At 32.4% G+C, this 17,120-nt stretch overlaps 1 protein-coding gene across 2 annotated transcripts; it reads left to right on the top strand.

Moving 5' to 3' along the window:
* The first annotated feature begins 900 nt into the window (after positions 1 to 900).
* Positions 901 to 17,034, top strand: LOC148280608 (protein APOLTP-like). Of its 2 annotated transcripts, XM_088228114.1 has the most exons (12): positions 901 to 987; positions 1,536 to 1,747; positions 5,520 to 5,762; positions 6,511 to 6,695; positions 8,094 to 8,269; positions 9,567 to 9,783; positions 9,902 to 10,061; positions 11,538 to 11,701; positions 12,566 to 12,692; positions 13,646 to 13,759; positions 14,832 to 14,943; positions 15,804 to 17,034. In XM_088228114.1, the coding sequence occupies exons 1-12, from the start codon at positions 936 to 938 to the stop codon at positions 16,787 to 16,789; spliced, it is 2,748 nt and encodes a 915-aa protein (XP_088084240.1). In that variant the 5' UTR covers positions 901 to 935; the 3' UTR covers positions 16,790 to 17,034. The 2 variants fall into 2 exon arrangements, with proteins under 2 accessions (XP_088084240.1, XP_088084241.1); XM_088228115.1 differs by lacking the exons at positions 901 to 987; positions 1,536 to 1,747 and adding an exon at positions 5,299 to 5,315.
* The last annotated feature ends 86 nt before the right edge of the window (positions 17,035 to 17,120 follow it).

Below are 17,120 nucleotides of genomic sequence, written 5' to 3'. Positions count from 1 at the left end.
AAAACAAACGGCTAATTGCAGAGATAATGTGGCTATATAGATGCTCCCCTATTGACACAATATGTCTATAATATAGCAGCATCTAGCCGTCAAAATATTGCAATTTTAAAAATTAAATTAAATTATTATATATTTTCCACATTTTTTCTATCTTTCTGAAAGCAAATATCGAGATCTCGATAGAGCCGGATTTGTAATGTGTAGGTAGATAGAGATATTCGGAAAGTTAACTATACCGTCTTAGGAACTGTCAAATATCGTCCGAAAATCAAGTTCAAACTAACACTTTTTGTTTTAATTGAGATTTATTTGAAATTTGAATCGTTTTGAAGTGGCTGCTTTTTATCATAGAAGCCTATTTAAAATATGAATGAGTAATATTTAAAATTTTAATTAAGTAAGGAACGCGGAGTAAGGTTTCGGCGTCACTTGTAGGTTGAATTTGATCATACGACGTAAGAGATGACAAGCCGGTAGAGCTAGTGAGGTAGATAGAGATAATACACAAGTTAAGTATATACCGATGAAGATAGCGTTTGTAATTGCAATTTAACGAGTTTGTTAATTTGTTAAGTTTTTTTAAAAAACGTGTTAGAACTACAGGAGAACATGAGCATCTAAAGATCGCAACAAACACGGCTCACGGGCTAAGAAAGCAGTGATAAATAAAACGGGATAGGAATAGGAACGAAATAAATTTTGGTTTGAAATATCAGAAAATTTTTTTTTCACCTTTTTTAAAAAACAGCCATCGCCTCCCTAGACCGCTTCAACACCCCCCAATTTTATCTGGGCTTTCTGCCGCCCCCCTGAAGGCCTTCAGCGTCCACTTTGAGAAAGACTGGTAAAGAGTATAGGTAGTACCTATTCGTTAACGCTCTAAAGGAAGTTTTAGTCAGTACCAATCAGTAGTCTGTAGGAATACAACATTTGCCATGGGGACTCCTATCCTCAAGTTGTTTTTTATGTTTATAATCATAAATGGAGGTTAATTATTTTATCTTTATCTTATAATTATATCGGTGGTGAAATTTTATTAATAAACCTTACTAAACCTAATTCGTACTGTAATGTACAGTACTGTACAGTACTGCTACAGTACTGTACTGTAGTGTAGTGTAGTGTACTATACTGTACTGTAGTGCGTTCGAAGGTAAGCCTATGTTAATGGTTAGTGCCTGTCGGTGAAACATAAAAAAATCGTTTGTGTTAGTAGACACTGATTTATATGAACATGAATCAATTTTTATACTTCTTCTTTTACCAGGTAGTTAAAACAATGTTTGAGTATGTCCAAATGCTTGCAGACTGACTGTATTTTGCTTATGTGTGATATTCTAGCGTGCCTACGAACACAAACGAAATTTCAACGTTTGCTTGGTTCACCGACAGGTACTAACACACTAACATAGGATTGTTAAACATTCGAATGCACAGTTCATAAGTTTAATATTAGAGTTTTCTACTGAATATCTGTATACAAATGTTACAATGAAATACATGTATGTTAATAAAGTTTTTGTTATTCATTAAAGGAGTGAACTGTGAAAATTTTCCATGTTCTGGAACATGCGAGTTGACAGAAAAGTCTACATTTAAGGTCGGACACACTTATGTGTATAAATATACAACGACTACCTCAACACGAGCTGATGGTGATAATGGAAGCGTCAACCTTAGTGTTGCATTGAACCTGGAGTCTGATGTAGAAGTTTATGTCATTTCACCGTGCGATTTGGCTATTAGTGTACGTATAAAAAACACAAAGATTTATTTTGATAAAAATAAGAGAAAAAGGTTATCATAATCATCTGCGTCGTTATCTTCGCTGCTGAGGGTCGTGACCGTCCTTCCCTTTTGTCTTCAACATATGATGGATTATTGTTATCCATCTCTCCCGACTCACCCCCGCCGTCTGCATTGCTCCAACCCAACCACTGATTTTCCTGTTGCAGGGTTGATTTGGTCAGTCCATCTAGTGGGTGATCTCCCTCTCCCTCTGCTTTCTTCGACCCCTCCCATGATTATTTTTTCAAGACTGTTTTCGTCTCTTCTGGCGATGTGTCCTAAAAACTGGAGGACACGCTTTAAACAGATGAAGGATAGTCTACGCGTAGCTTTTTTAAGATGATTGTTCTCCTCGCGGTCCAGGAGGTTTGAAAAAGATAACTAATATATTAATACAAATAGAACAGAATTAACATTATAAACATATTTTAAGTACCTACTTGGGTGAATGAATGTTCCATAATATCAAGTGATCGCGCCACTCGCCAGATAGCAGGTAGGCGCTCGATTTGCGGTTTCGCACGTTCGCGGATTTTGTAGTTGTAGTTGTCTTTATATACTTTTGTCACTGAACCCCAATACAAATGGATGCAATTACCAACCTTGTGATGGGATTCTTCCAACCCTTCTCTCGCGGACGTTCTGTAGTGAACTTGGCTATTGTCGTTTTCTTGATTCGTGATTTACGTGATAACGCGACACAGTGGATTGAATGACTCATAGATATCTAAAATAGCGTATTAGCGATCGGGCTGTGAATACAAAGATCACATCCACATTCGTTGACAGTTATGGTATAATTGGACGGATTTAAAAAGGATTGGACCCACAGTATAATAATTGCAACATTCTCACTAGGGCTCAGTAGGTAGTTAATAAATAAAAGGTGACTCTAAACGAAAATATGAAACTAATTATTCATAGATGGCGCTTTTATTACTTTTTATTGAAAAATGCAATTTTTTCGTTTATTTTTAATGAAAATTTTACAAAACTTGGTTTTCGAAAACATTACACTATATTGGTTGTAACAAATACCATAACAATAAAATTTAGGCCCTTTTCATAAAATTATGTACAAAATAAAAAATAACTTATCTTAATTTTGTTTTGTACACCATTTTGTGAAAAAATAAACGTAAAAATGGCATTTTTTAATAAAAAAATATTAAAAAAAAAAAAAGAATTAGTTTCATATTTTCGTTTAGAATTACCTTAACGCATCAACCTAGTAAATGTTCAATAAACAATAAACATAGTTTATGTGACCCTCATTTAATGGGCATGTCTGCTGAAAGTATCAAGTCGACGTCAGAATATTAACTACTTATTTGAAATTTATTAATTTAACGATTTTTGATGGGATTCCATTGTACCTAACTGGGTTATGAGTAATAAATTTATATATGTTTTTACCTGAAAAAATACTTGGTATATCTACTTCTTACTTATTCGGTTGTCGCACATTTTCAGTTGCAGTTCCAATGCATTTGAACGTTCCCCAGCAGAAATGCCAAATTTTGCCACTCGATCTCTAAATCATTTTATTAAAGCTATTGCGTGTAATAACAAAATAATTTGTTTTACTTTAATTATAGTCCATTTTAAATTCAATAATGTATAATAAGAATCACTATTGTTGAGCGATCGTGAGATTATAATATATTACGAAAACGGAGATATTTAAGCATCCCCTTATAATAATAATAAGTGGTTTAATATTGTATTCAGTTAAAAAAAACACAGTTTCACTTGGAATCTCCATCTTGAAACAGGCTGAGCCATGTTAAATGGAGACTAACCTCGCCTAAGGACACTCCATATTTATGTTAAAATGCTCTAGTGTTACGTAGATTTCCCGATTGCAAATATATGTATGAGCAAAAAAATATATAAATATTAAATAAATACCTAGTTATTAATAAAAAAAGGGAAAATTTGCGTTTTAAAGATATAATTTCATTTTATTTATCTATTGATTTTAAATAACATTTGGGTTTTTAGTTTGTGCCCGTGGTAAGCCATAATATTTAAAAAGAACAAAATACAGCAAAACTTTAATTACCCGGATTAATAGTTGCCAGACGTTATCAGGATATGCGGAAATCCGGATACTTGGATTAACGATTAAATCAATGTTTTGTTTTGAAAGAAAACGCAAAATTTACTGTAAGATAATTTTTTATTGCTTTTGAAATAATACAGCAAATTGGAATCACAATTAAAACTTATTTAAACATGTCCAGCAAAGTTAAAACAAACATTCAACGGATAAAAAGCTTGAATGTAATGAAAAAAAATCCCGATAAATTGATTGCCAAATACCCGGGTATTTGGCAACCCGTGTGACTGGAGTTAGCATAAACGAGGTTCCACTGTAGTAACTAACTGTAAATAAAATAAAAATTACATGTGATACAATAGTGATACAAAGAATAACAACCCTCAAAATGTAATAACATTAAAAATAATCTTATTTAAATTATGCATACGTCGTTATATAAAAATAATCAAATATATGAAATAATAGAATCATTAACTATGGGAACGCCTAAAAAAGTCTAATAACGAAATTCTCCAAGCCACTGCAGAGTGGATCCAATCACCGTTGTTCAAGCTGTTATAACCCATGATGAATTACCAATACTCATAATTGGGATTTTTCCATGTTGTCATTTTGTGGTTAAGCGTCTTCCTTTTGATAATTAAATTGAAGCTAATTTTATTGATATCCTGTTTATATATGGAAAATACGCATTATTCATTCCTGAAATCCCGTCATAACTAACTGATTATTTATCCTGTTGATGCAATAAAAATTCCTATTAGTAAGTTCTGGAATACGACGCAATAGGTGAATAAACAGGATATTTGTGGTAATTGAACCATATAAAAAGGGGATTGCACATCCCAACTCTGTCATTATTATTCGATAGTTATACGCCTGCATAAATAATTGTACTTGTTCCCTTCTTGATAAAATAAATTATTAAGTTCTGCACAAGTGTTATCTCATTGGTGGACCATCCTGAGGAAGAAGACTACCCCTGACATAGCCTCCTTCTAAGTTTTCTACAACTTATCAGTGTAACGCTCACGACTGATTACCTTCAGTCAAAAGTTCTAACAAAGCGATGGCGCGATATGTTAAGACCACCATAAGTGCTGCAATATAAAATTTTATTTTATGTTTATATTTATGTTTATTGTTATATTTATGTTTATTGTTATATTTTTGTTTATATTTATATTTATGTTCATGTATATATGTTTATATGGTAGAATTGGCTCTGCACTTTATAGCCATTTTACTGGAATAAAAATTTAAATAAATAAATAAATAATAAATAAATTAATAGAAAATAATACAAAAACATAATTTTAATAATAATTGGAATCATTATCATCATTCCCTTTCCGCACCTAATGGTGCATAGGGCACTGCATTGGTACACCAATCGCAGCGTATCTTGATCAGGAATACAAAGTGTAAATTAAAACAATTTATAATCTATTACTAAATAACGGTTTGTACTATATTGAATAATAAAACAAAACACAAATATTTCAATTTTGAGATAATTTCCAATTAACTAAAAAAATATTTATAAAAACTATAAAAATTAACTATAAATAACTTACTGCTGGAAAGTTAGAATATCTAACCTGGTTTGTCGATTGTGTATACTATCACATATATGAAAATATTTATAAATTATTTTATTTTTTAGTTTAATAATACAAATATACAAGATGTAAAAAATGGCACAGAAGATGAAAGTGCTAAAAGTGATGAAATGAAGAAACTTTCTGAAGATTTGGGTGGAAATACGATATATGTACATTATAAAAATGGAACGATTCCGGAAATATGTTTGACTAATTCGGAACCTTCCTGGGTGCTTAATTTAAAGCGTGGTATTATATCACTACTTCAGTACAACTGGGCCGATGAAAATCATACTAAAATAGAAGTGAGTATTGCCTTTTTTTAGGATTCGTTCCAAGCAATTAAATTTTTAATCAGAAATTCCTTTTTATTGAAAAGTACGACACTACCAGAAGTCAAACTAAAGGATGGGTCATGGGGTCTACCATAAATTCTGAATTCGGGCAAAGAAATTTCAGGTTTCTGGGCCCCAAAATAATCAATATGTTACCCGAACATTACAAAACCACGACCCGAATTCTATTAAACAAATTTGTAACAAAATGGTTACTGGATTTAGGTAGAGAAAAATCGAAAAACTTACTAAAAAACATTTAAAAATAATAAATGGTATAAATATTGTATAACTTTAAAATAAATTAACTAGTAGGTAGTCTTGTGATTGTTTATTTTTGCATAAAAATATCTGCCTTAAAACAGGTTAACCTAGTGGCAGACTAGACATAATCCAGAGAAATCTATTACTTAAGTATGTATGTATGTAGTAGATAAAGAAATTGTAATTTTTGTTAATAAAAAATCACACGAGACCCCCCTCCTATCCTGAACTCCATAGGTGTTTTTTTGTTTCCAAGATTTTTGAGCAGTGTATAAAGAAGTCTAGGCATTTACAGGGCTCGTGACATGTCATAACATGTCCAGATTCAAGGCACAACATAATAACTTCCCTTTGTTTTATAAATGTCATTTTTCTCTTCACGCTATATATTTTTGAAAATGAAATGAAGGTGCTTTACTGGTTTAAGTCGATAGGTTTGTTGAAAATATTACAGACTGACATCCTCGGTACCTGCGAGTATAAGTACACCTCAGGAGAAGCGGACGGATGGAGAATCATTAAGAAGAAGACCAATTTAAACCGTTGCACAGCTAGAGGAGGACCAAATGTGTATATTAAGCGCAAAAATACATCACCGGCCAACATTATGCAACCCATTTTCGTTTTGGAAATGTTGAAGTAAGGCATTTTTACTAACCCTTGCCACATATATAATTTTCAAATAGTTGCATTTGTTGTACAGTAAAACTCCAATTATCCAAACTTTACCTGGATATGAACAAATTCGGATGGTTGGATAAACCGTGAAATTAAGGCAATGTTTTGAAAGAACTTGCTCTACGATTTTTTTAAAGAAAAAAACAATATTTGCGTTCTAATAATTTACCCAAATATTTCAATTTTAAGGGGCATTTTCAACGAGTTGTAAATTTAATAACTCACTATTAGTAAATGGGAATTAAGTTGGGGTAGAGTGGGGTTTGAACTTTGAACCTCGGGCCCGACCACAAACCGATTCTAAGTGGATAAAAAAATATTGCTTTTAAAATAATACAGCGATAGAAGAAGTTCACGTCTTTATTTTTATTTTTTAATGTTAACAGACCATTAAACTAAGCCAATTTTTATTTATTTTAACATATCGTATCAGTGCTATAATTTTTAATAGTTTTGTTCTTCTGAAATAACTCCGCTTGTGACGTCAGAGGTTGTTTTCTGTTAGTACTTCCGATTGGTTCGTTTATGGTAAGCTAACCGGATGTCCTTCACAGCTCTCATATCATTGGTTGGTTCATATGAACCAGTGACGTAGATTAAAGTATTGCTTTTTTATTTAAATATTAAAAAAAAAAAATTCGTACATTTTCAAGAAACTTTGCCGTACAATTTAATGCTCTAATTTTTACCGCGCGCAAGAAAAGATTTTGTATCCAATTTCCCGTAGGGCTGAAGTTCCTCATTGTAATCACATTGAAAATGTCCAGCGAAGTTAATTGCTTTGCTGGACATGTTTAATTGAAAATGAAATTTTTTTATATGTATTTTTTATTTCTCGATAGCTATCCGGATATTTGTATTTGTAAATTAAGCCAAAATTTTAAAAGAAAATACAAAATTTACTCTAATAGCACTTTTTCATTGCTTTTGAAATATCTCATTAAAAACCTGCTTAAACATGTTCAGGGCCCCGATTGCAATGGGAAGTTAACATTTATCTTCAAGTTTATCTACAAAGTAAAATTAGGTTTTCTGTATGAAAAGCAGAATATGCATTCATTATTTTCTTTTAAACAGTTCAATTATAGGTTACCGATGAAGATACTTTTAATGTTCATGCAAATATACTTATTTTTGTACACACATATTGATTTTTCTTTATAAACAGTCGAAGATAACGTTGTTTACTTCCTATTGTAATCGGGGCCCAGAAGTTAATTAATTTAAATTTAAATTTCATCTCCTTTATTTTTTAATTCCTGATAACGATCCGGATATTTGGCAATCCGGATGACTGGAGCTCAGATAAACGGAGTTCTACTGTATTTAAAGTTTGAATTTATATTTTTTTGTGTGAAGGAGCACTCGGTCCTGTAAATATGTACTGGGTGAAACACAACAGCCAGTTATGGTCACATGCAAAGAAAGGCACAGGTTATATCCATTTTATGCGGCCAGGAATATGTTTGTTACTAATATAACGCAACATTTGGCATTGGACAGAGTCATCCTTAAAGAAGTTTCTCTTGATGATAGTAAGAACTTATATTTTTTATTTTATTCCGTTTGCATTTTTGGTAATGAGAATATGAAGTTCATGGAGAAGCTTACGCTTTACACATGTTTCTTCCGCATGCTTATTTTCTTTTAGTTTATATTTTTTAGTTTTTTATTTAGAAAAACGAACAGCCATTCATGTTTAATATTAAAACATAGACGTTGAAGTATAAAATACAGCAATCAATAAATATTCAACATGGCGAAAATTCTAAAATGGAAAAAAAGTAATCGCTCATGTTTTCTATGGAGGTAATTATTAAGAGGATTTGCGGTGCTCGAGAATTTTGATGAATAGGTATTCTGTTACTCTCTTGCAAATGCTTCCCCGATACTGTGCGAAAAATACAACTGCACGTCGGACTGATTATGCCTAGGTAAAATCGGCAAAATCGCCGTTTCGTTGTCCTTAGTTAAAAATCAATTAGTTAAAATTATTTATCATATTTATGTATCGTACGTCCGAAGACAGCAGATAAAACTGGGCACTTTTGTAGGTTTTTGGATGGTCCTAGCTCCCATAAGAAACAATTTATCGAAAAGGCAAAACAATAGGGATAAGCTATGGTAAATGTCTATAGTGGGCAAAAAATTATTTCTCTGGTGCCATAATTCAGGGAGAAAACGAGAGAATACCTTTGTTTAAAAAACATCAGAGAATATACTCAGACCCCAGAAAAACACAATTTGCATCTGAACAGCCGTGAAAATCGAAAAAACAAAAAAATGATCTCAGCCGATATCGTTTGTCGTCGGCCAATGTCGCAATAAATTGAGATAAATAGAAACTACATATTAGATTAATAAAAAAAAATACAGGCTAGATGCATTAGAACCATTCGTTTCATTCACATAAAATTAAACTTTTGCATACTGTCATAAATAAAGGGATCATAATGGACAACTTAGAAAATATTGAAATTTAAATTCAGAAAAAACTTTAATTGATAATATTATATGTCAAAATGCACCAGGAAAACCCCACCCCCCCACCCCACATTGCCTTCCCCCTTCCACCCTGTATTGTATTTTAGTTAAGTTTATATTTACACCTGAGGATGGGTAATACTTGATTACCCGAAACTAGTCGTGTTATAATGTATTTAACTCTTGTGTGGTAAATTTACAAAGTGTTTTATTTGAAATAAATTCAAAATGTTTTTCCACAAACTAAATAATGAAACAATAAATAATATGAACAAGATTTATTGATATCTCAATAGAGACTAACTTTTTGTATTATTTAAATACAAACTTATTAAATTTCTTTTTCAGGCCCTCTAAAAAAGGATACACTTTCTTTTAAATTCGAAAACAATGAAAACTCGCTAAAGCTTGAAAATTTAAATGATTTAGTGCCCATATTAGAGAATCCAGACCTTGATGAAAATAATTCAATTTTTGATTCTCCCAACTATAAGGCACTCGCATATAATGCGACAAAAGAAGAAATATTGGATTTAGTAAACTCGGTAAATGTTGCTTATAAAGGGTGAGTATTATGTCAAGTGTAGTCACAGTTATTCATTATTTGTTTACCCCATTTCTGCTATTTACAAATACAAATGAAAAAATAGTGTTTTTTATTTTCATATTGCATTTTATTTTAGGTTGGTGTCTGACAGCTTTTTTAAAGTATGGTCAGCAGAAAGTGCCAAATTTGTGTTGCAGTCAGCCAATAATCAAGAAGTTCCAACGAATTTAGCGGACTGGCTTTATTTCTTACCGTTTGTGAGAGATCCATCTGCACAACTTCTTCTAAACGTTGAGGTACAAGAACTGAAAGTTTTAATATGTTTATTTACTAACAGTATTTTAAATATGTCCAAACCACTGTAGATATAGACTGAATTACACCCCAAGAGAGTTTATAAACATTAATTTGTATTTTAATGGAGCATTTGAAGAAGGAAATAATTTAAAAGTCCAGGTATTTAGAAGACTGATGACCTGTCATTACTTACCCATTTTTTATTTGTTACAGTGATAGTTGCAATGTTTTTATTCCTAACTGTATTTAAAAAAATTAACTTATTTTTTTGTTTATTACTCATGCATAGATATTCTTCACTTTATTTTTGTATTTTGCATTTATTCGTTTGTTAGGCTTAATTGACTAATTGTTGAATTGTATTATATAGTTGTAATTTATTGACGTTCATAAGTGATACAATTAATCATATGTAAATAATATACTAAACTAAACTTAACTCTACTTTCTTTTTTTTTTAATAACTTAAAATTATATTTAAAAATGTGAAAAGCCCTATGGTGTTTAAATAAATGCCTAGACTTCCATATTCCCTTCTCAAAAATGTTTTCCCTCCCTATTGCAACAAATTTAGATCTAATTAACTCCACAGGGAGGAAATCCAGCTAGTCTGCAAACATTTGGACATACTCAAAATATTTTTTTTAATAAAAAATAAATTGATTTCTTTATTTGATTTTTCCTTTTATATTTTGCGGGAGGTGTTGAACACTACTTAGGTTCCAATAAATATATCGTTGCATTTGATTTAATTTTATATTATTTACTGTTTTAGCATTTACTTCGGTAAATAACCTTTTGATATTTACACCTGATGACCTGATGATGGTTAATTCATAATACCTGAACCTAGTTATGTTATAACTAATAATATTAAACTCATATGTGGTATATATATATACAGGCTAGGTTTTTTATTAAATGGCGGAATTAATTTAACGTATAAACATAACGATCAACGTGTTGGTTCGTAGTAAGTTGTAAGCTAGCCCTTTGGAAACGGCCGAACCAAAAGCCGCCGGGTTAGGTTAGGATAGGTTAAGTTAAGTTAAATAATAAAAAACATTAGTTTTTTACTTAACTAATTAAGTTAAGTTAAGGATTAATTATAAGGTTAAATTAAGGATTAATTTAAGTAAAAAAACTTTTTTTATTATACGTAACCCAACATATCTTAACATAACCTAACTTAACTAACTAACTAAAACATGGACAAACTTAAAGCATTGTTGATAAATCCACCTGGGCCCTGATTAAAAATATGTTTACGATTATTATTGTTGTATTAAAATTGAAGAGGCAAAGTGACGTTCAACCTTTTCGTTAAACGTTCATTCAACGAACGGCCAAGCCAATCAGTTGAATAACGGCGTTGAATTTAACTCAGTTCAGTGGCTGATTTAATTATTTAGGAGTGACTCTTTACTGTATATAGTGTTTTGTTTATAATATACATAATTTTGTTTTTTTTGCAGCCAGCCTTTAATGTTACCAACTGTACTCAGGCAACTTTCTTGGGAATCTCGGGACTTGTTCATACGTTTTGCTCCGGAAGATTAAATTGTTATAATGACACTGAAGTAGCACCTCTTGTAAAGCATTGGGAAGCCCCTCTAATCACTATAGCAGAAGCGTTAAGGTATTTAATTTGTACTAGTAGGTTAATTTATAATGTAATCGACCCTCCGGGCCTCGTTTTATTGGCCCTACGGACTTCAGTGTTTGGCTCATTGCGCCTCGGTTGATCAGCGTCAATTTTATTTGTAGTTCGGAGTAATCTAAATGTAATAAAGACGAATCTCTCACTCAAAATAATGATACGAAAACCACACAAATTTTGTTTGCTGTGATTGTTGCTTCTTTTCTTGCAGAGTCATAGCATAACTACAAATATTTGAATATTCTTTTAATTTTAATAATAATAAAATAGAAAATATTACTTGCCTTTTTTTTTTCTTAAAAACAAAACGAAATCTAACTCGAAAACAATTTCACACACACAATAGGCTGCTCGCGTACACGGTAATATAATAAAACAACGTATAAAAGTGTGTCTGCTATTAGAATTGCGGCGCCTACTGTAGTCTGGGCGGGTATTCCGAACGCGTTTACAGCGCGCTATAATGCGTATTTAGTACGTAAAAACGCGCTATACCGCGCTATAATTTCGATTGGAATACCAGCCCAGGGTGTCAGCCGAACCGGGGAATCCCACGCTGGCACCAACCGGCGTAATTGTAAATCGGCGTTAATCGAACCGGCGCAAAACGACGTTTACCTGTACTAGAAGCGACTGACTGTCGCTGCGTTATACTTTGGCCTTATTTTGCCTATTTTGCTTCTTACATATTTTCTAATTTTTTAACGACGATTGAATTAAACTTCCTGTATGCATCTTTTTTCTTTAATTTTATGTACCTTCCTTGTAAAATAAAACATGGATTTCTCATGAAACCCATGTTAGGATTGACGCTTGACAAATCATAAAATTATTTTTTGCAAGATCAAATAACAAGACTCAGAAGGCAGAAGCAGAGGCTGTGGACTATTACAAACTTCTACTGTCACTCAAGGCTGTGGGTAATGCTGGATTTACGACCAAGTTGGATATAATTATGAGCATTATTCAGGTATGCCTTAAGAATCACATTTGCACTCCATTTAATTAGACTCCACAATTAGAGCTTTTTTTAAGTAGGTTAGTTATTTTTTCAATTATTGTTTTGATTCTTGAGTGGCTGTGATGTCACCCTAGTCTATATACAATACAAGACTTGATATATTTATCTTATTTGTTATATGTGAAGTTGTATTTTGTTGTTATCTTCAAATGGACAGTTTCACACCGGATTCAGAAAGAAAAAAAATGTATAAATATGCAGGATTTTGATACAAAAAATATTCATCAGGTATTTAGTAGTTGCACGCATGTAAGATGACCGACTTATTAATGATTTTCAATTTATTTTGCCATAATAGAGAAAAGGAACTATTAAACAGTATGTATATTTTTTTGTTTTTCAAATGTCAGAACTTCAGAATATTCCGTCTCTTGCTTGAGATAACACGATGTTACATCACCGCGCGCAAAGGAATTTTTTACCAAAGCCTTTTAAGAGTTAAGCTAGGGTTTCCTAGGACAGCGGTTTCCGTATCTTAACGGCCGTAGTGAACGGTGATGCGGTGGACAGCCGTCGTAGTGGTGACTAGAGAGAGTTTTTATTTTTTAACGGTGTTATCAACACCATTTTTATAGGAAACCACTCTCTAGTCACCGTTACGACGGCTGTCAACCGCGTTAATGTTCACTACGGCCGTTAAAATACGGGCACCGCTGTCCTAGGAAACCCGAGCTTAAAAGAAAATACCCAAGACAGACCGAACAGTTTAAGGCAATAGTTGTAATTCGATGTGTAGACTTATAATTCGATGTGTAGACTCGAATTAAAAACAAATAAAAAATTATTTTTTCATTATCATTCTGTTTTTTTTGCTCCCAGTAAAGTATAGGGCACTAGGTCGGTAAATCAAATGCAGCGTATTTTTTTTATCTCATATTTAAATGTTGTTTTTTTTATTCCAGGATACAAATTTACCCACGGAAATTCGAACAGCTGGAATTGACACTTTAAGAAGGATGCCAGTTGAAGTAAATGCTCTAGTTTGTCAGGATCTTTTAAATCTCCTCATGAAAACTGTACGTATTATATTTTTTTAATATCTTATCAATGTATTATTTTATCATGCTCAAAGATTATTTATTTAAAATATGGATTAAAATGGTGATTTCGCTGTTGTGAAAATTTAAAGTTCTTTCGATTTAGAATTACCATAAGATTTGATTTCTTGTGTTTAAAATAAAAACCACTAGAAAATAGATCGAGATATCTTATTTTCCACACTATTAGCCATCTCTGTTTCGGTATTGGACAAAGGCATCTTTTTTTTTTCTATTATGTAGCCAGTATTATTTAGAAATTGATTAAATACTCTTATGATGGCTGGTTTAATATTCTTTCACAAAATAATATTTAACTATGTAGATGGCGTAGATGCCCATGATATTCTTGCTCAGATTAATCTTAATGTACCTCACCGTAACTTGCGAACCATCGCCGGATTCTCTGCCAAAGATTATTAGAACAGTTAACAAAATCTCACTAAACAGTACTGTCCATGTGTTCCTACAGCAAGGCAAGCATTCAAGAACAAGCGCTGTTTTCACTCCTGACTTGAGATGACACACTTGCCGTGTCTGCCTAGATCATTCCCATTGTAAATTGAAATAGATTATAAGATTGTTTAGGTTAAATTAATTCATTGTATTATACAAGGTAGCGCAAAAGTTGTCACCCGAAGTTCTTTGACTAATGCCTTGTTGACGTGTATTTTGTATCTGTTTACTTCACAAATGTCAAAGCAGAACTGACATTTGCCGCTATTTGCAAAAGTTATGGCATCTTCCGATAGGGTGATGACTTTGGCGCCACTTTGTATTTCATTAATGCTAATATATTGGGGTTTATAAGTCTGTTTAAAAAAGTAATGCACTGCATTCCATCAAAGTCGTAGTCTAATCATTGGGTCTTTAGCTTTAATTTCCATGCTCTATTCTCTGGTTCTCCACTAAACTATCTCATCATCATCTTTACTTTGGTTACGGCGCTTTTTTCCATGTTATTTTCCATGTATTTTGTCATTAATTTTATTTACTGTAAATTTACATACTGTGTTTAGAAATTGATGTACCTACTGTTGTTTTTTCTTAGTCTGATGATCCAGAAGTTCGGATCGCTACATATTTCAAAGTTTTGGAATGCCAACCAGCTGACCTGACAGAGAAAATGATATTTTTACTGCAATTTGGCGAAACAGATGAAGGTAAAATATTTTTTAGAATTGATTTATTTATTCATTTGCATACATAAGTTTACTGTACATTATTTGAGATATGAGTCCCAACTCCATAGGACTAAAAGTCCAGTGTTGAGATGAAAATTGAAACGTACGCTTTTTTTTCCAAAAACAGGAGAAATGATAGGGTATTTTCAAAAATCGGGAATAACGTTGATTTTAACGATTCTGATCCTGATCCTTTTTATAATATAAAAAACAAGTTTTTATTTATAATTTTCACATACAAAATGTTTCGCAGTTGGCGTCACGTCATTTTGACGTCACACGTCATGCTTACCGAGTGCGCTTCTTTGTACTATAAGGTGCAAAACGACTCCTTTTTGAAAATAATTAAAAAAAAAAAATATTTTAAATCATTGTACAAAATTTATCCGGCTTCGCACGGAAAAAAAAATACCGCTACGATTGTATTTTTTGGTTTATTTAAAAAAAAAAACATTTTTTCATTATTTTCTTCCTGCGCTTAATGGTGCATAGGACACTGCATTGGCTCACCAATTGCAGCGTATCTTGATAAGTTTTGTTACATTGAAGGTAAGGTGATCATTCTTACACTTCAGAGCCCAGTCCAGGGACTATGAAATATTTTAGCTTAAAAACACTTTTTGAAATAAATATTTCGTGTCAGACATGTTCGGGCATCGTATCCGGGACCTCTTGTATCGTAGGCAAACGCGCTGATCACTACGCCACGAGGCCGATAAAAAAAATACAATACCCTATTGATTTACCTACTACTGTATTCATATTTTCTGTTTACTTCTTCATTATGTATGTTGCTATAATAAATAAATTGCAGTAAATATTTCTTTGATTGTTTTTAGTTACTTCTTTTCTGTGGAATCATTTCTCTCAGGCTTATGCAGTATTGCCAGATCCACTTCAAAAAAATGTTACGGAAATTCTTCACGATAGCTTTTTCCGTTCAAAATACCAACTGGACGTCGGAAACTCGGCCTCTGTATTGGAAATAAAGAAGCAGTTCCCCGGACTAGACACAATAATTAACGCTGACAGAAAGGTTATCAATAAGAACCATTTACCGTGGACGGCTAATGCCAAAATAGGAATCTCCGCCTTTTCTAACAGAACTAATATACTTGAAGTAGATGGACATTTGCGTGACATCGACTCCCTTTTGCTTGCGTTGTTCGGTCGCAATGACTTACTCCAAAAGTACGTTGCTAATTTGAATTCTGAAGATAACTCGGAAGAACACCACGAAAATAACATCATAACAGATTCTATCAGTACCACGGCGGCAAAACAAACAACATTTTTAGAAGGCCAGGTTTCCGTGAAAATCTTTGGGAATGAATTATTCACTGTTCACATTTCATCATTATTAAAGCACCTGTTGAAATGTGAAAAGACTCTTGACTTGCGGGAACTCATGTCAGGAAGGCATCTGTTATCCGATAAGTATAATCCTTGGGTAGAATGGATGGAAGAGTTCCGTTTTCCAACATCGATGGGAATGGCTTTTGGATTTGACTTCAACAATACGATTGTGCCCCATTTAAGTATGTACAGTAATGCTTATTTTAAAGATTTAGAGAAATCAAAGTATAATCTAGAGTTTGATGCGACTCCTGGTATTTCCATGAAGACATCCGTAACTATGAGTCTTGATGCACACCTGTTCAAGAAAGGATTGAATTTAAGCTTAGATTCAACCCTGATGAAGAATATTAAAGGAAATATTAACTTGGAAGGAGGTAAGAGAAGAGATTTCCAAATTTCCCTTCCTCAATCACCAAAAAATGTATATAAAATGGACTGGAACGTAGTTGAAATATTTGAACGTTAAAATATTTGAAAATATTTTACAAATTATGTTTGATTATAATTATATGTATATTTATGCTTACGAGGCTTGTAGAAACTAGAAATGGCAATGGTTACATTTCCAGTGATGAAAAACAAAATAAATGTATTAGTTTTGAAATGCTTGTGATATTGTGATTATAATGTTTTTTACGTAATTCGAAATACCTTTAATTAAGATTTTTTTGGTTTGAGTTTTACATAAACAATAAACTTGACAATAACCAATACAGTATTTTTATTTAACATTAGGTAGCATGTCAATATAGCGATAATTTCATTCATATGTACGCAAGAGAGTTACCAAAGTTTTT

This window comes from Micrasema longulum, unplaced genomic scaffold, assembly GCF_059751315.1.
Source record: "Micrasema longulum isolate JH-2025_06_02 unplaced genomic scaffold, ASM5975131v1 h1tg000561l, whole genome shotgun sequence".
Taxonomy (NCBI): Eukaryota; Metazoa; Arthropoda; class Insecta; order Trichoptera; family Brachycentridae; genus Micrasema; species Micrasema longulum.
This window is presented reverse-complemented; position numbering and strand designations above follow the sequence as displayed.